Source organism: Oncorhynchus gorbuscha, linkage group LG08 (genome assembly GCF_021184085.1).
Source record: "Oncorhynchus gorbuscha isolate QuinsamMale2020 ecotype Even-year linkage group LG08, OgorEven_v1.0, whole genome shotgun sequence".
NCBI lineage: Eukaryota > Metazoa > Chordata > Actinopteri > Salmoniformes > Salmonidae > Oncorhynchus > Oncorhynchus gorbuscha.
Window position 1 is genome coordinate 26,489,108 of NC_060180.1, and position 19,168 is coordinate 26,508,275.

Below are 19,168 nucleotides of genomic sequence, written 5' to 3' on the forward strand. Positions count from 1 at the left end.
CTCAACAATGTTTCATACGTCACTGTTACAATGCAATTATGACTAATAATGTATCGCGAAGCGGATACTTACATAATCATTTGGTTACACAGTATAATCATATGAGAGCAGTGTATCGAAGACCTACCACCCACTAGACAAAATGTCGCCCTTTAAGAGCTATTATTAAAGAATTTTCTTCAATAAGCACGATGATTTTCACTACCATAGGGTGGGAAGTGAACTCCAGAGCCATTTCTCAATGGAGTCAGTCCCCCGACCATAGAAATATCATTAATAGAATGGGCTAGGAACCTCTAATCCTGGCAATTTGACAAGTAAATTCATGGGTACACATGCAATGGGTGCCTGGTATTGTGATGCAATAATTGACATGGTAACATAATGTTCATTCAAATGATTCTAAATGTATTTTTCTTTAAGGTCAGTTGAGTTGCTTCAACAAATCACAGCACAAATGATTGATGGGCACACTTCCTGCTTTGCTCCAATGAGTACATACAAAATGGCTGTCAGTCAACCCTTATGCCATCACTGACTTGAATGGGGAGGGCTGTTCTATTCATTCTATTTCTGTGCGAACACCGATGGAAAATAGTAAATTATGCATAGAAACCTTATTATAAGGTCATAATAGACTAATCACATACTAAACAATCCATTATGACACTTCTTTAACATTGTTTAAATGCAACCTATTAGCATACATATGGCTATAGGCTACTTCTACAGTTTCAGAAGTTCTCTCATGACGTGGACAAGTCATCATCATCATATTCTAACACTTGTGCCCCTTGCATTTAATTTACATACCAATATTGTTTATTATGAAAATGTTTAAAATTGGATTAAAGTTTCCTTATTATTAGGCCAAACATACCTGAAAAGGCAGCATATTGTTGCTGTTGTCCATCCTTAAGGCGTTGTCCTCCATCCAAGATTTCTGTGTGAGGAGACCAGCTCTCGGGAATTTTGGGGGTGCTATAACGTTGCTAGAATAGAGCTTTTTCATCGGGGAGATGGGGTTCATGGAAGGAGGCACCCCTACACCGACCCCCACACCAACCCCGACTCCCACAGCTCTTCGCGGGTCCCTGCCTGCCTGGAGACCGCTCCATGGATTGGAGGCTGTGCTCCAAGTGGCATTTTGGTGATTATTCCAACCCGAAGATGAGGCAGGTGAAGAAGCCTTGCTATTCATGACAGACTGGTGACTGTAAGCGTTTCTCTGTGGAAAAGGACCGTGGTTGGGGCTAACAGGGGATCTCCGTTGCTGCGCTGGCTGGTGCTGGGCTTGCTGCTGTGGATGCTGAGACTGTGCCAAGCCAAGCTGAGGTGAGAAATTGCCTCCAAATACCGGATTTATGTGGTGGGGGAAGTTCTGGAAAAGCATTGTTCCGTTCACCGAGGGTATTCCTTGATTAAAATTGTCGTCCACGGTGTTCGTAGTTCCAGTAGACCAAGTGCTACCATATGAGGGGGACAGGGTGCCACCGGTTTCCTGCGGCTGATGAAAACTCAAGCCTGGCAGGATCGGAGACTCCATCGGCACTTTCTCTTTGTTGAGAGCTGAAGCTGCTCGGTTGCTCACACTCGACGGGCTCTCATCTAATGTAGGGGGATCCGAAGGGGTCGGGGTGGAGGGAGGGTCTACTGCTGGATCTAGCTGCTGATGAGGTTGGGCTTTGTTTTTGTCCATCAGTAAATCATCCTGCATGGTTTGCTGAGCTGAAACGGGGAAAACAGATACGTTATTTATCATTGAGAATGTCAGACTAGCCTCTCTGGGCTGTTGTGATATTTCAGAGAGAACTCAGTGGAGGGATTTTTCTGCTGCTGGAGGCGAATTAGTGATCATCCATTTAGAAAAAAAAATCAAATACTGCTGGTGTATTATAATAAAGTGCACTTCAGCAAAGAGATTAAATAGTTTCACCCTTTCTGACGCCAGCGATCCACTCGGATGTGTGCGGGAGAGACACGTGGAGGACACCGATATTCACCATGTCTTGTTTTCCTTTACCCAGAAATTCCGAACTGCAATGTGAGACTGATTCTTGTTCCTGTTTATTTTTCTCCCTAGAACCAACCCTGAATTAATTTGCAAAAAAATACAGCTGCTGCGTCCTTCAAGGTTAAAAAGACACACCACCTTGACCCACTCACTTCTTAGCTAAATTGACTTTTTTTGTTTTGTTTTAGGTTTCCGTGACAATGATAGCTGCATAAGAGATGATGCACTTTTGTATGGCATTGGCCTAGTAGTAGGCAAGACATGAGCTACATGTTTAAGTGACTTCACAAAACAGCTTGCTACATAGGCTAACAAGCTTCACCCTAAAAGCATGAATGTTATAGAGATTACGATAAGAGGCAGCTTCAATTACTGCATTAAACTTGGTACATTTTTCTGTCACCTTTTTTTATATGCAGATTTTCTGAGTAGGGTGCAAATGTATAACAGAGACGCATATCTATGTTCACAAAAGCCTAGAGGAGCAGTGTCGCGCCTCTTCTTTCATGCCTGCCTGCATTGATCAAAATAATATTTATTACATTTGGTTAATTTCGCATTTTAAGGCTATCATAAACTCTTTATAAAAAGTTTATTCTGGACGGCCATCGCTGGTAATACATTTACTAATATTAAAATCATTCTGCTTGCAAGCGCACCTTTGAATGAGTCAGGATACTGCACGGTTTATTTTCCATTTTAATTATGAACCATTCAAGATAACTGTGGCCTAATAAAGGCACAGTGTGATATTTAAAGTATTCAGAATAGGCTAAAACGACTCCCACACAGTAGCCAGCCAAATGTATGTTGAGCACATCATTTTAATTCTCAGGTTTTTAGAATATCCTATTCCTAACAGGTGTGACGTAGACTTCTCGTAGAAAGTAAAATATTGCACAGCATTTCGTACAGTGCTTAATCCTTGTTTTCTCCTCGATGCATAAACGCTGCATGTTCGTGGTCATCAAGTAACCAAATACGGGTGCAGTTACCAACCTAAAATAAAAACAACGCACCAATTTCGACAAACAAAAAAATCGTATTTTCCTTTCGCGTTGGTTATACCAGACATGAGATACATTCACAAGCGGGCTATTAAAAATTCGTATCCGACCCACAATTGTACAGGTAACGTTATCACCAAACAAACACCGCAACAGCATGCACACCCGTGTCGGTTTTCTGTCTCACATGAAACTCAATTTACCTTTATCTTTCACCCTTTGGGACTCTGTAAATAACGCTATTTCTGTTTGCCTCGTCTGGGTTAAGATATGACAAATGAGTTACCCTTCGTGCGGAGGTAGTCAGCAGTTGCTTCAACAGCTGATCGACTGCGGCGCATGGATGAGGAGGCTTCAGGGAAATGTAGTTTATTAGTGTAACTTGTCCGGAATGCAAAGTTTGGTCGAAAAAAATACTATTGTTTTGGTCAGCTTTTGTTTTGAATGTAGGCCCATGCATTTTTGCATTAAATCAGGCTAGTATTTAAATATGACTTTTATTGACTATCATCGTTAACCCATTCATAGCCGGTAAATAGGGTTAGTGTTCCCAAGGCCATATCTCAATGTTTACAGCGCTTGTTTAGGAGGCGGCGGCCTGTGCTAAGTAGCAATCTAGCGTGCTACAAACACCTGTGTGTAAGCGTAAGTGGGGAGAAAGTGTAGTTCATTGATTTGAGGCAAACACAGCATATGGAACTGTGCAAATCTGCCACAGTAAGTGCATCTGTTTTATTTGAAAGATTATTCATCGCTGATATGAAAGATAAGGGCCATACATTTCAAATCATTTAGCAAGCAATAGTTGACGTTTCTAAAACCAGTAAAACACAGCGTCAGAATTGTAGTTCATAGACAGCCGTGGGCGATGCTAACTGCTTGAAAACCTTAGAGGGAGGTTTTCGTGAGCTAGATGTAACTTAATAGTAATAGTAATGGCTAATGTGATGCTCCATTAGCCGTTTAAGAAATACAGCCCGAGGAGACGTGGTATATTGCCCATATCACAAACCCCGAGGTGCCTTATTGCTATTATAAACTGGTTACCAATGTAATTAGAGCAGTAAAAAATAAATGTCATACGTGGTATATGGTCTGATATACCACGTATCAGCCAATCAGCATTCAGGGCTCAAACCACCCAGTTTAATACATCCTCAATTCCTGATTTGGAATTACAACCAGTGTCTTCTAGAACGTTCATGTCTAGTTGCGAGGTGTCATTTAAATTTAGAAAATGCTACATTAAAAATGAGATCATTTTTTTTTGCTCCATTAAGTAATCCAGCAATTAGTATGCCACTATTGTTTATTTCAAATTCTCTCACTGATCGAGACAAGTGAGTATCATGACATGCAGCACTTCGGGGTGGACACTTACCTGTCTCAATTAATGAGAATATTTGTAATAGATAAAATGGCAGTGTACACATTGTTTGATTATTTCATGGAACAAAACTGAGCATTTTCTAAATTCAAACAAAACCCCTGCAACTATAGACATGGTAGAAGATATTGTTTGTCTTCCAAGTAGAAATTTGAGGTAGTATTGACAAGTTAAAGTTGGTTAAAAAATAAAATAAATTCTGTGCTGAACCAAATGGGAAATCTAATAACGTTTATCAGCCAGCTGGAATAGAGTAGTCTGACTAGGCGATATTTTAATAGCTACATTAGACGAGGCTTCTTTTCTTCACCTACCACAGACCCATGTAATTAGGGGGTGGGGGGGGATGTATGCCAGATCACATTTGCACAATATCTTCCATGACTGCTAAAACTGTTGCAACATTTTGCAGTCATTTTAACCAAGCAAATTTTGAGAATAAAGATACAACAGAGCCATTAAATGAGATGCACTCATATGCACTGCCCGAAGCGTGTGGCGTAATAACGCTACAGAGCGCTATAATAAATGCAACCTACCGCAATACGAAGTATTCTGTAGCCATATGTGTATCTTCATGATGCTCGTCTTCCCAAGTAGGCTTGGTGCCTCTTAGGTAGGTCCGCCTGCACAAGTTAGAGCATTAATTAATTAGATATTTATTTGGCAACATGAAGGAGTAAAACTCGGGTCGGACTACATATCCCAGGCATCATGTAACTGTGATTTCTCAGCCTCTGACGGGCTTGTTATTGTTGGTGACGTAATACGCACCAGGAGTTCCCGTGCGTTACCTCATAGAGAGAGCCAGTCAATTGAGTCAAGCGATCGCGCCGAAGCGTTAAAAATGTGTTTTTAGCAAACTATTAAACTGAAACCGTAGATGAAGCATCGAGTTGTAAAATCATTAGTTATGACTGCAAAGGAACTGGTTTATAGTTCAAGTTTTAGCTAGTTCATTTCGGTTAGCCGGCTAGCTAACGTTAACCTCTTCGACTTCGTGCCAACAGAAAAAGCCTCGCCGCTTTCAACAAGGCCAAACTACCTAACCTGCATATGTAATTAATACACTCAACACGTTTGAGTGTACTGTTGTTTTACTTTTATTGGCCACATGTCGGAAGAGAGCGCATTGGTAATGCAACAGAATTTGGACAGGTGAGTTGAGTTTACCGTTAGCTTAGCTACCTAACCAGTAGCGAAGCTAGCTATTGTAACGTTAGTTGGCTAGCTAGGTGTACCTTGGATTCATGGTTAATAACTTTACTAATTCTTACCTTGTGGCAAGTATTGTAGTTCAGCTAGTCATATGTTGCACGCTATAGTCATTGTTTCATGCATCTTGGTAACTAAAACCATGTGTTTGGATCAGTGGGCTGGACCATCATCAGATGTGAGCTGGGGGGGGGATCACGCGAGTTATCTGGCTGAGGATGGCCATATCATCACGCAACCTCTCTTTTTTTGGCCGTTGATTGACTACTCAGGGGACTGATTGGGATTTTGTATTGTCAAGGTGGTGGAAAACAAACACAAATGAATTGCCTGTTCAAATGTAGCCTTTCATTAAGGTGTGGTTGACCTGTATTACTGCTTTGCCCTTCACGCTAGTCAGGGATTGCCAGGGCCGCCGCCCAGACCTGGGTATGCTCCAGTCCTGAGTCTGATAACAAGATGCACATTTATTTTGCATGTGCAATGTCCATGTGCAATTACCAGAGGTAAACCAGTTAAAATCTGAAGTTTACCATAATGACTGGTTTACTACAATATCACTAAACCCAATGTGAAACACTAATGGAAATGCTGTTTTAAATTAGATTGTGCTTTTACATTCAATATGAACTGGGGTATTTGTATTTATTATGGATCCCAAGGCAGCACCTACTCTTCATGGGGTCCAGCTAAATTAAGGCAGTTATACATTACAATACATTCATAACAGATTTCACAACATATTAACTGTGTTCCCTCAGGCCCCTACTCTATACCACATATCTATAACACAAAATGCATGTGTATAGTGTGTCTGTTTGTGTTGCTTCGTGGTCCCCACTGTTCCATAAGGTTAATTTGTATCTGTTTTTGGCCACTGCCACGTGACTCGCTCTCTGAAGAAGCTAACCATTTTCGTGAATGGGGTGGTGTACTTAATCAACTGACCACCGAGTGTAGATGGGCCTAACCTTACAAACATTTTGATCTGGTATGTCAAGTTAACAAAACTGTTCTATACTCTGCTCCGCCTAAACAGGTGGGTTAGGCCTAGATTTGAAAAATTTCATCTAATAGGCCTGTGTAGGCTTAAGTCAAGTAAGTTAATTTAATTTTGCCGTACTGGCCATTGTTTGTCAATGCTGTGACTAATCATTCTCACCTCAGAGACCATGGCAACAAGCTTGCTTGACCTTCAGAGAGAATCTGGTATTCACTATGAGTTACTTATCAATCTTCATAGCACCATGATGACTATGGACCTATCTGTAGCAGCCAGCTACTCTTGTAGCTGTTGAATTACTTTAGGCCTACAGTACATGCCAATCAATACTCCGTTGTTGTCTTTGATCAACTTTCCTTCAGTTGGGGAAAAAAAGGCCTATAACGTAGATTACTTTCCAAAGAGGTTTTAGGCTAAACCTTGCAATCGAAGCTCATCTAAAATTTAGAGACCTGTGATGAATGCTGTGACTATGGATTGTGGTGGTGATCCAGAGGGAGTTATTGATTTGCTCTGGTTGTAGAGCAGGCCTGTTGTCTGTCTCCTGACCTTGTCAGTGTTTTATTTTCCGCTGTGGGCTGTATTTGCCAGAATGTCCCTGCTTGTGTACCATAAAGCAAATTCGGTAACGGCTTTGGGCACGCAAGTAAAACGCACGGGTGAGCTGTTTTCCGTTAAAAAAAATATCATAATTTGTAGCCCTGTACTAAAGCATGTGACATGGCACATTTCATAATTTGATATTTTGGAATGTGAAAACATGTTTTGTTTTTTTAGATGACAGGCCTAACTATTGTGCAGTGGAAGGAAGCCTCTGCGATTGCTAAATGTGTAACAGCTCTGCATGCCGCTGCCATGCCAGGGCTCTACACTGACATTTGTTACAAGGAGTTGTTCACTTGTTCTCAAGAAGAAAAATAAATGCATACAAAGAAATATATTTGAGAAATTAATGTTAAGAATTGCCAGCTAGAAGCACTATAATTTTTTATTTTTAAGATTGATCCTAACCTAGATTGGGTCTTGGCTTATATGAACCCTTGGTACTTTTCAGGCTTTTATCCTGAAGAATCTCTCCCTTTCTATGCTACCAAGTGTTTGCGTACTACTGGTAAAGTAACCACAAATATTATAAATATTATCTATGGTTGTTAGTTAGCTAGCTAATGCTGTGTAACATGCCTGAGCAAGGTTGGCGGCTTGCAAGTAATTTTAGAACGGTCTGCGACGTGGTTTGAGTATAAAATGCGGTCCTGCCAATCTGTGATAGAAAGAAAAACAAGTTGCACCGGTATTATGGGTCAACATTTGGTCGGTTTGGGCTAGAAGCGAGCTGTTACTGGGCTCTACGGTGTGACCATTTTACTTGCATATGCACCTAAATATTTTTCTGTGCCACCTGACATTTTGTATTTAGGAGCACCAGTGTGCTCTAGAAATATTAAGGATTTTGGCTTTATCTCATTTTTCATTGTGCGCCTAACATGCTCTTTGTAAAAAAATAAATAAATAAAAAATACATTTTTAAAAGTCAGTGTAGAGCCCTGTGTTCTCTCTGTAGTAATGATGCAAGCATGATGGCCATGAATCTGCGGCCGGTGTATTCTCTATGGCAGGCAGAGTTGCACTGGTGCTACCAAATTAAAATTCCATGCAAAATATTTGGGGGCATATGCTCAGAGCAAAGGCATTAACCCTGAGTTTGACGAAACCGATGGCAGGAAGATGTATGTCACGTTCCCCTCGTTTTAGGCGGTTGTGTTTGTTGCTCTATCAGTGACGAACACACGGCTCCACGTGTTTTTGTCTGGGCCTGCCACTAGCAGCAGGTTCCCCCTGCAATGCAGTGTTTCACAAACGGAGGAGGGAGACACTCTCACACACAACCTCCATGATTCTCTACCCTTTTATTTTGGTTGGGCATTAGCCATACTACGTTATCGTTTTCCGTTTCCATCTTTGTTTTTCTGTAATTATGTCATACAATTCATATATCTTCAACACTGGACAGCAATATGTGATTTTGATATTCTGAAGCAGGGGTTCTTTAAACTTTTTCAGCCTGGGGCCCAAATGAGAGATTCTGTGTTATCATGGCACCCAAGCTTATGAAGATATGCAACTATGTGTAAATATTTGTACATTTCATTACCCTTATGCCTAAAACAAATGCAATATAGACAAAAACAAATACCCATATAATTAGCTATTTATGTTTATTTTCTCTGTTTTAAAATACAGTAACTATTTGTTTATTCTGAACTGGAATAAACGTATCAAATCACACCGGTTGAAGTTTTCAACAAGCATGTCTATTCTGGACTCAGGTTTTGATAGTGCAACATGGAGGTCATGCTCAGCGTTGAGTCTGTTTCTGTACTTTAAAAAAAAAAGTGTGTCAGAGATAAGAATCCTGACTCGCATAGGTATGTGGTGCCGGACTGGATCAGAACATTGACTGCTTTCTCAGTCAGGCAGGAAACCACTTCCTGCTATAGATTACCAACCCAGAACTTTGTGTGTTTGCCTCTAAAAGCATCTTACTTCAATCAGTTTATTCTAGTTCAGAATAAAAAAAATACTTGTTTTTCAACAGCAGCAGTTGCAATTTAGATTTGTTTACAAAATTTCTTCAGTAGGATGTACAGTAGGCCTGATCATTTTGTCTTCATCTGTATTTACTGTTACTATACGGTTATCAGTAGCTTGCTTTGGCCAACGTTACTATAGCTATTAGCTGTATACAACGCTAGGGGACTGTTTGAAAGAGAATCTCACATCTATGAGAGAGAGTACTCCTTTATTTCTGCTTATTGTTATAAAATGACAACAATGCCTTGTTAGCTGACTGACTTTTACACTGTCGGCGCACTGTTTCCTGAAGCATTCCTGTTCTGAAGGAACTCCCTGTGTTTACCCTCATGCTGTGGATGTTTGGACAGGACGTGTCGTTTTATTAATTTGTTTGTTTTGAAAGACTTATTACTAAGCACTTCCCTGCACAAAACACATTGTGGGCGCTCCTCGTTATTTCTCAAAGTTGGTATGAAACCAAGAGAGAAACTCATCGGTGTATTTGCGTTTCATGACGATGGAGCTCAGTCAGAACTTGCTAGCTTGAGTCATTTGATGACAGTGGTGAGTGCTGGCGAATGGGAATGACAAATCAGTGGCTGACAGCGCATCATCTGCTGCTGAAGGACAGCGCTGCAGCGTGTGGGTCGCGGAGTGATCTTGAAGAAAACGGCAGAAAAAAAGTTATTGGTTAACGGCGAAGCACACGGGCATCTCCCACTTGCGCAGCTGCCAAACTGAGCAGAGACTGCTGCTAAGCACAGAGTGCACTGAACAGTGAACGCAGTTATACTTTGCCAAATCAATTTCAGTAATCAATACATTTACTCTGACACGTTGCGACCCACCATTAACGGGTCCACGACCCACTACTTTAAGAAAGAATGTTCTAAAGTCTTGGCTGTTGGTTGTTGTGACTCCTGTTTGAGGTTGGAATGATGGGGGGGGGGGAAATATGAGCTGTGGCTAGTCTTGTGGCTTTCCCTGGGGAGGCGAGCGTTGAAGGCATACTCATAGGTTTGGGTTAACTGGCTCCGACCCCTGAGCCAAACCGTAAAATATAGACTCCTGCGGATTCACAGTGTAACTTAGGCCAGTCTGACTGGAAACATGCCAAATAGCATGTCCCAGCCTGACATTTTCCCTGCTGTTCGATGCAGGTGGCAACAATACACAAGGGCCCTGGCGTATTCGCTTGATTGAGTAGAGGTAGGCTACACAATGTTGTTATGGAGTTAGGTTAGTAGTAGAAGACAAGTGTTTTGATCTGTTAGATTGGAGTCGGCCCAACTAAGGATTTGTTTGGAGTTGAGGTAGGCTAGATGTTACTTGTTTGTTGTGGAGTAGAGGTAGCCCAAGCATGTTTGGTGTGTAGAATATATTAGATGCAGACTGAGTCTATTTGTTATGGGGTGGAGGCACTAAGGCTGTCAGACATGCGGAAGCCCCCGGACCTTAACCTTCATTGAAGACCTTTTGTGGGCCAGGATCCGGTCGCCTGCCTTTGTGCTAACGGAACCTCCAGTTTTCCCACAGTCACGTGACCGCCGTTGAGTGAAAGGAGCCTTTGTGTGATTGGCTCTGGCCTTTCTTAAAAATGAGAAGCATGACTCGTGAGATGATGAGGTAAAACTAATCGTACCATCACCCTCGTCTTTGTATCGGACTGTGATTCACTCCGTCGTGCACCCCATCTCTCAATCAAGTGTGCCTTTTCACCCCATCTTTACCCTGTTTTGAGAAATGGTGCAAAACAAAATGATTGAAGGTTAACTTAAATCATGGGAGTTGTTGCTGCGTTTTTGTTATTTTCCAGAGCCAGGTTCTCTTCCTGCTGGTTGTACACAAACACAACTGTCCAATAGTGCTTAGGTTGCTGTGTCGCAGTAGCAACATTCTTTCAGCCCTGGCAAGGAGTGTTGGGCTTGGAGTGATTAAATGCTGTCCACTACTCGTCACATCCCAAATCTCACACAGGCGCGTGACATGACTTTAATGGCCCTGTTACCACAGTAACCTCCGGCCCTTGAAGGTGCAGCTGAACATTTAGTTTCATCTGATATTTTGGTTAAAAGGCTACGGTCACAAATGTTTTTATTGAGCAATATACCACATTACTTCTAAATATAGGTGTTGTATGAATGTTTACAGGCAGGGTCCTGAATGTTCTTCAGCTGGTGAACCTCATCTTGTGTAGGGCAATGGCAGCCGGTCTGGCAGTACTCCATGACCTTGGACTCATAGACTCTGCACTTTGACTCTTGCCAGCCCTGTGCTGTCTTTTCCTCTTCTCAGTCTGATGTTGAGCTTGTTCCCTGCTGAAAGCTTTCATCCAATGGGTCTATAGGATCAGTACTAGTAAAGCTTGTTTCAAGGTCAGCAGCGGCAGTATTAGTCTGTAGGACAAACACTAACCAGTCAGGGATTAGCCACATTTGACCACATTTGACTACTTTGTCTCCAAGACACGCAAGGTACTATATCTACCCACCCCCTCATGTCAAGAGCTCATGCATACTAACCTTCACACACAATACCCACCCCCAACATACCCACCCCCAACATACCATCAGCTTTGCATAAATGATCAACTAAGGCTCCATAATATAGAGAACTACATCAGAAGTGATAAACACACCAACTATGACAGGAAGACACGGACCATGTTTATGCCTAGCTCCAGTATATTTATTTGCTCATCATGGAGTCATGGAAATATTTTGCAAAGGTGACTTCCACTAGTTCCTGGTGCTGAGCTTGATGCTGCTGCATGCAGATGTTGATGGGATCAGACGTTGTAAATAGAACACATTAGCCTCTGCGATAGTTAGTTAGCTAGCTAATGTTTAGACAAAGTCCAGTAAGATGTAGCTAACGTAACCTAATGTAGCTTGCAAAGTTACAAATCACATCAACAAATGTTTGTTTATTTCACCTTTATTGAACTAGGTAGGCAAGTTGAGAACAAGTTCTCATTTACAATTGCGACCTGGCCAAGATAAAGCAAAGCAGTTCGACACGTACAACAAAGTTACACATGGAGTAAAACAAACATACAGTCAATAATACAGTAGATAAATAAGTCTATATACAATGTGAGAAGGGAGGTAAGGGCAATAAATAGGCCATGGTGGCGAAGTAAATACAATATAGCAAGGAAAACACTGGAATGGTTGATTTGCAGTAGAAGAATGTGCAAAGTAGAGAAATAATGGGGAGCAAAATAAATACAGTGGGGAAAGAGGTAGTTGTTTGGGCTAAATTATAGATGGGCTATGTACAGGTGCAGTAATCTGTGAGCTGCTCTGACAGCTGGTGCTTAAAGCTAGTGAGGGAGATAAGAGTTTCCAGTTTCAGAGATTTTTGTAGTTCGTTCCAGTCATTGGCATCAGAGAACTGGAAGGAGAGGCGGCCAAAGGAAGAATTGGTTTTGGGGATGATCGGAGAGATATACCTGCTGGAGCACGTGCTACAGGTGGGTGCTGCTATGGTGACCAGCGGGCTGAGATAAGGGGGGACTTTACCTAGCAGGGTCTTGTAGATAACCTGGAGCCAGTGGGTTTGGCGACGAGTATGAAGCGAGGGCCAGCCAACGAGAGCGTACAGGTCGCAGTGGTGGGTAGTATATGAGGCTTTGGTGACAAAAAGGATGGCACTGTGATAGACTGCATCCAATTTATTGAGTAGGGTATTGAAGGCTATTTTCTAAATGACATCACCGAAGTCGAGGATTGGTAGGATGGTCCATTTTACAAGAGTGTGTTTGGCAGCATGAGTGAAGGATGCTTTGTTGCGAAATAGAAAGCCAATTCTAGATTTAACTTTGGATTGGAGATGATTTAATGTGAGTCTAGACGGAGAGTTTACAGTCTAATCAGACACCTAGGTATTTGTAGTTTTTTTGTCATTTGTATAGTCCACATGTTTACAGTCTAACCAGACACCTAGGTATTTGTAGTTTTTTTGTAGTTTGAATAGTCCACATATTCTAAATCGGAGCTGTCCAGAGTAGTGATGTTGGGCAGGTGCAGGCAGCGATCGGTTGAAGAGCATGCATTTAGTTTTACTTGTAATCAAGAGCAATTGGAGGCCACGGAAGGAGAGTTGTTTGGCATTGAAGCTCTACTGGAGGGTTGTTAACACGGTGTCCAAAGAAGGGCCAGAAGTATACAGAATGGTGTCATCTGTGTAGAGGTGGATCAGAGACTCACCAGCAGCAAGAGCAACATCATTGATGTATACAGAGAAGAGTCGGTCCAAGAATTGAACCCTGTGGCACCCACATAGAGACTGCCAGAGGCCCGGACAACAGGCCCTCTGATTTGACACACTGAACTCTATCGGAGAAGTAGTTTGTGAACCAGGCGAGGCAATCATTTGAGAAACCAAGGCTGTCAAGTCTGCCGATGAGGATGTGGTGATTGACAGAGTCAAAAGCCTTGGCCAGGTCAATGAATACAGCTGCACGGTATTGTTTCTTATCGATGGCGGTTAAGATATTGTTTAGGACTTTGAGCGTGGCGTGAATAGATAGCAACTGGCTAATTACATTGATTTGCTTTAGAATGTCTAGCCAGTGTATTATGAAAGCCAGCTAGATTTTGGTTTAGATAAACAAATGTAGTTCCTTAGCTAATGATCTACATTACCGATGCTTGACTTCTTAGTAAGGTAACCAATTAAGTCTTACCCCAGCAGCCTGTGCTTTCTTGTAGTTTGCAAATCCAGGTGCTGAGCACCATACCATAACTAAACCTTTCGACATAAAAATAAATTGTTTTCGCAAGCTGATGCTCTTTGAATGAGTGGGTGGTCCAGTGAGTAACGTTAGCTACCTTTTGACACCTATTCGCAAAAGCATCCACCTCGACAGGGGCGGTACTCTGTCCTGAAATGCCTATAGATTCTGGATATTATTTTTAGCTCACAACTGGGAATTGTAGATGAACAGTTTCTACCGGCGAGATGCAGCATTGCATTGCTCGTATTTACATTTCTCTTCCGGCGCCGAAAGAGATGGCCGCCTCGCTTCGCGTTCCTAGGAAATTATGTAGTTTTTTTTTTTTTACGTGTTATTTCTTACATTAGTACCCCAGGTCATCTTAGGTTTCATTACATACAGTCGAGAAGAACTACTGAATATAAGATCAGCGTCAACTCACCATCAGTACGCCCAAGAATATGATTTTCACGACGCGGATCCTGTGTTCTGCCTTTCAACCAGGACAACGGAATGGATCCCATGCGGCGACCCAAAAAAACGACTCCGTAAAAGAGGGAAACGAGGTGGTCTTCTGGTCAGACTCCGGAGATAGGCACGTCGTGCACCACTCCCTAGCATTCTTCTCGCCAATGTCCAGTTTCTTGACAACAAGGTTGATGAAATCCGAGCAAGGGTAGCATTCTAGAGGGACATCAGGGATTGTAACGTTCTTTGCTTCACTGAAACAGAGTCTCTCCAGTGAGCCATATCGGATGCGGTGCAGCCAGCGGGTTTCTCCACGCATCGCGCCGACAGAAACAAACCTCTTTCTGGTAAGAAGAGGGGCGGGGGCGAATGCCTTATGGCTAACGAGACATGGGGTGATCAAAGAAACCTACAGAAACTCAAATCCTTCTGTTCACCTGATTTACATTTAACATTACATTTAAGTCATTTAGCAGACGCTCTTATCCAGAGCGACTTACAAATTGGTGCATTCACCTTATGACATCCAGTGGAACAACCACTTTACAATAGTGCATCTAAATATTTTAAGGGGGGGGGGTGAGAAGGATTACTTTATCCTATCCTAGGTATTCCTTAAAGAGGTGGGGTTTCAGGTGTCTCCGGATTTAGAATTCCTCACAATCAAATATCGACCGCATTATCTACCAAGAGAATTCTCTTCGATTATAATCACAGCCGTATATATTCCCCCCCAAGCAGACACATCGATGGCTCTGAACGAACTTTATTTGACTCTTTGCAAACTGGAATCCATACATCCTGAGGCTGCATTCATTGTAGCTGGGGATTTTAACAAGGCTAATCTGAAAACAAGACTCCCTAAATTGTATCAGCATATCGATTGCGCAACCAGGGCCGGAAAAACCTTGGATCATTGTTACTCTAACTTCCGCGACTCATATAAGGCCCTGCCCCGCCCTCCTTTCGGAAAAGCTGACCACGACTCCATTTTGTTTATCCCTGCCTACAGACAGAAACTAAAACGGGAGGCTCCCACGCTGAGGTCTGTCCAACGCTGGTCCGACCAAGCTGATTCCACACTCCAAGACTGCTTCCATCACGTGGACTGGGATATGTTTCATATTGCGTCAGATAACAACATTGACGAATACGCTGATTCGGTGTGCGAGTTCATTAGAACGTGCGTTGAAGATGTCGTTCCCATAGCAATGATTAAAACATTCCCTAACCAGAAACCGTGGATTGATGGCAGCATCCGCGTGAAACTGAAAGCACAAACCACTGCTTTTAATCAGGGCAAGGTGACTGGTAACATGACCGAATACAAACAGTGCAGCTATTCCCTCCGCAAGGCTATCAAACAAGCTAAGCGTCAGTATAGAGACAAAGTAGAATCTCAATTCAACGGCTCAGACACAAGAGGTACGTGGCAGGGTCAATCACAGACTACAAGAAGAAAACCAGCCCAGTCACGGACCAGGATGTCTTGCTCCCAGGCAGACTAAATAACTTTTTTGCCCGCTTTGAGGACAATATAGTGCCACTGACACGGCCTGCAACGACAACATGCGGCCTCTCCTTCACTGCAGCCGAGGTGAGTAAAACATTTAAACGTGTTAACCCTCGCAAGGCTGCAGGCCCAGACGGCATCCCCAGCCGCGCCCTCAGAGCAAGCGCAGACCAGCTGGCCGGTGTGTTTACGGACATATTAAATCAATCCCTATACCAGTCTGCTGTTCCCACATGCTTCAAGAGGGCCACCATTGTTCCTGTTCCCAAGAAAGCTAAGCTAACTGAGCTTAGCTTAGCTTCCGTCATCATGAAGTGCTTTGAGAGACTAGTCAAGGACCATATCACCTCCACCCTACCTGACGCCCTAGACCCACTCCAATTTGCTTACCGCCCAAATAGGTCCACAGACGATGCAATCTCAACCACACTGCCCTAACCCATCTGGACAAGAGGAATACCTATGTGAGAATGCTGTTCATCGAATACAGCTCGGCATTCAACTCCATAGTACCCTCCAAGCTCGTCATCAAGCTCGAGACCCTGGGTCTCGACCCCGCTCTGTGCAACTGGTGGTGAGGGTAGGCAACAACATCTCCACCCCGCTGATCCTCAACACTGGGGCCCCACAAGGGTGCGTTCTGAGCCCTCTCCTATACTCCCTGTTCACCCACGACTGGGTGGCCACGCACGCCTCCAACTCAATCATCAAGTTTGCGGACGACACAACAGTGGTAGGCTTGATTACCAACAACGACGAGACGGCCTACAGGGAGGAGGTGAGGGCCCTCTGAGTGTGGTGTCAGGAAAATAACCTCACACTCAACGTCAACAAAACTAAGGAGATGATTGTAAACTTCAGGAAACAGCAGAGGGAACACCCCCCTATCCACATCGATGGAACAGTAGTGGAGAGGGTAGCTAGTTTTTAAGTTCCTCGGCATACACATCACAGACAAACTGAATTGGTCCACTCACACAGACAGCGTTGTGAAGAAGGCGCAGCAGCGCCTCTTCAACCTCAGGAGGCTGAAGAAATTCGGCTTGTCACCAAAAGCACTCACAAACTTCTACAGATGCACAATCGAGACCATCCTGGCGGGCTGTATCACCGCCTGGTACGGCAACTGCTCCGCCCACAACCGTAAGGCTCTCCAGAGGGTAGTGAGGTCTGCACAACGCATCACCGGGGGCAAACTACCTGCCCTCCAGGACACCTACACCACCCGATGTTACAGGAAGGCCATAAAGATCATCAAGGACAACAACCACCCGAGCCACTGCCTGTTCACCCCGCTATCATCCAGAAGGCGAGGTCAGTACAGGTGCATCAAAGCTGGGACCGAGAGACTGAAAAACAGCTTCTATCTCAAGGCCATCAGACTGTTAAACAGCCAACACTAACATTGAGTGGCCGCTGCCAACACACTGACACTGACTCAACTCCAGCCACTTTAATAATGGGAATTGATGGGAAATTATGTAAAATATATCACTATCCACTTTAAACAATGCTACCTAATATAATGTTTACAAACCCTACATTATTCATTTCATATGCATACGTATATACTGTGATACATGTAATACATGTATCTCTAGCCACTTTAAACTATGCCACTTTGTTTACATACTCATCTCATATGTATATACTGTACTCGATACCATCTACTGTAGAGCCTATGCTGCTCTGTACCATCACTCATTCATATATCTTTATGTACATATTCTTTATCCCCTTACACTGTGTATAAGACAATAGTTTTGGAATTGTTAGTTAGATGTTGGTTATTACTGCATTGTCGGAACTAGAAGCACAAGCATTTCGCTACACTCGCATTAACATCTGCTAACCATGTGTATGTGACAAATAAAATTTGATTTGATTTAGTGGGGAAATTCTAGTTTTTTATGACATGTTAATAACATATTAACGTCAGTCTTGAATTTGGCCTTTACTACTATAGCCCATAGAAACATATTAAATAATGTTTATAAATGGCAAAAGGCAAAACAGACAGTCAAAAAATAAGGTTTTGAAGTGTCTGTCCTATAGGAGATATAAGCAATGTTAGGACATATTTTAGTGTTTAGTACACACAATAAAACTCCTTTTTTTGGGCACAAAACTCTCTATACCTCCTGCAAAAAAAGCTTCTCTCAAAGTTTGTCCACACATTTGTTCACAGTGAGCATTAATCCATTTCCAAGATAATCCAGCCACCTGACAGGTGTAGCATATCAAGAAGCTAATTAATCAGCATTTTCACTACACAGGTACACCTTGTGCTGGGGACAATAAAATGGATGTCATAAGGTGAATGCACCGATTTGTAAGTCGCTCTGGAAAAAGAGCGTCTGCTAAATGACTTAAATGTAATGTAAATGTAATAAAATGCAGTTTTTTTTTTAAATGCCGTTTTGTGGGGGGAAACTCATTCTGATCGGCTGAGCTTAGCTGCCAAGTGAGTTGGCCAATGCCTTCCAAGGCACACCTATGGTTGCACCCCTGCCCAGTCATGTGAAATAGATTAGGGTCTAATGAATTTATTTCAATTTCCTGATATCTTTGTATGAACTGTAACTCAGTAAAATCTTTTGAAATTGTTGCATGTCACATTCATATTTTTGTTCAGTATAGTTTGTCCCACAAATGGTTCAGATGCTAAATACAGAAGTTGGCACATCTGCAGTACCAACTACAGAAGAGTCTCGTGGGTGTTGTAGAGACTTTTGTCTCATGGTCTGACAAACGCCTAACTGGGCCACCTTCCACCGCAGATGCAGATGGTCGATGCTGTGGATTGAGACACAGCCTATGAAAAATGATATCTCTAGTTTAAATTGACAGATTTCTATGAGGATTTTTAAATTATGTTACTTCGATGGACGCACAGGTTAATGGACATATACAGTGAAAGAGCAGCGATGACATTATTTGACAAGTGTGGTCTAATTCAAACCAGTCTCTTCTTTCAAGCCTTTGTTGGTTATTGGTTCGCAGGCCTAATTGCTTTTGAGTTGAGACCTGACTGAAGCTTTTGGTCAGTGCCAATGTTTTGTTTGAATATTTAGGCTGTAAAATTGGGCATCGGGACTGTGTTTTGTAGTGTTTGTCTTGTCGTATGTTCTAGTGTTTGTAGGCCTGTGTTTGTGTTATTTGCTGAGCAGGACCGAGCGAGGCGAAAGCCAGCCAGGGGTTAGGGTTTTGTGAAGAGGATAGCGTTTCACCAGTTGTATCGTGGCTTGTCATGTGGAGGGGCAGCAT

The 19,168-nt window shown here is 42.7% G+C and overlaps 2 protein-coding genes across 3 annotated transcripts in view; one reads left to right on the forward strand and one right to left on the reverse strand.

The window, feature by feature from the left end:
• Window positions 1-5,103, reverse strand: part of LOC124041413 (cytoplasmic polyadenylation element-binding protein 3-like) — an 83,183-nt gene extending 78,080 nt beyond the window's left edge. The window contains 2 exon segments of the mRNA XM_046358956.1: window positions 881-1,728; window positions 4,948-5,103. Coding sequence (XP_046214912.1) covers window positions 881-1,728; window positions 4,948-4,987 — 888 coding nt within the window. The 5' untranslated portion in view covers window positions 4,988-5,103.
• A 64-nt stretch (window positions 5,104-5,167) lies between these two features.
• Window positions 5,168-19,168, forward strand: part of LOC124041414 (E3 ubiquitin-protein ligase MARCHF5) — a 48,156-nt gene continuing 34,155 nt past the window's right edge. Inside the window, exon 1 of one of the 2 annotated variants that reach the window (XM_046358957.1) lies at window positions 5,168-5,566. In XM_046358957.1, coding sequence (XP_046214913.1) covers window positions 5,523-5,566 — 44 coding nt within the window. In that variant the 5' untranslated portion in view covers window positions 5,168-5,522. The remainder of the gene's footprint in view (window positions 5,567-19,168) is intronic. The other variant, XM_046358958.1, reaches the window with a different exon arrangement.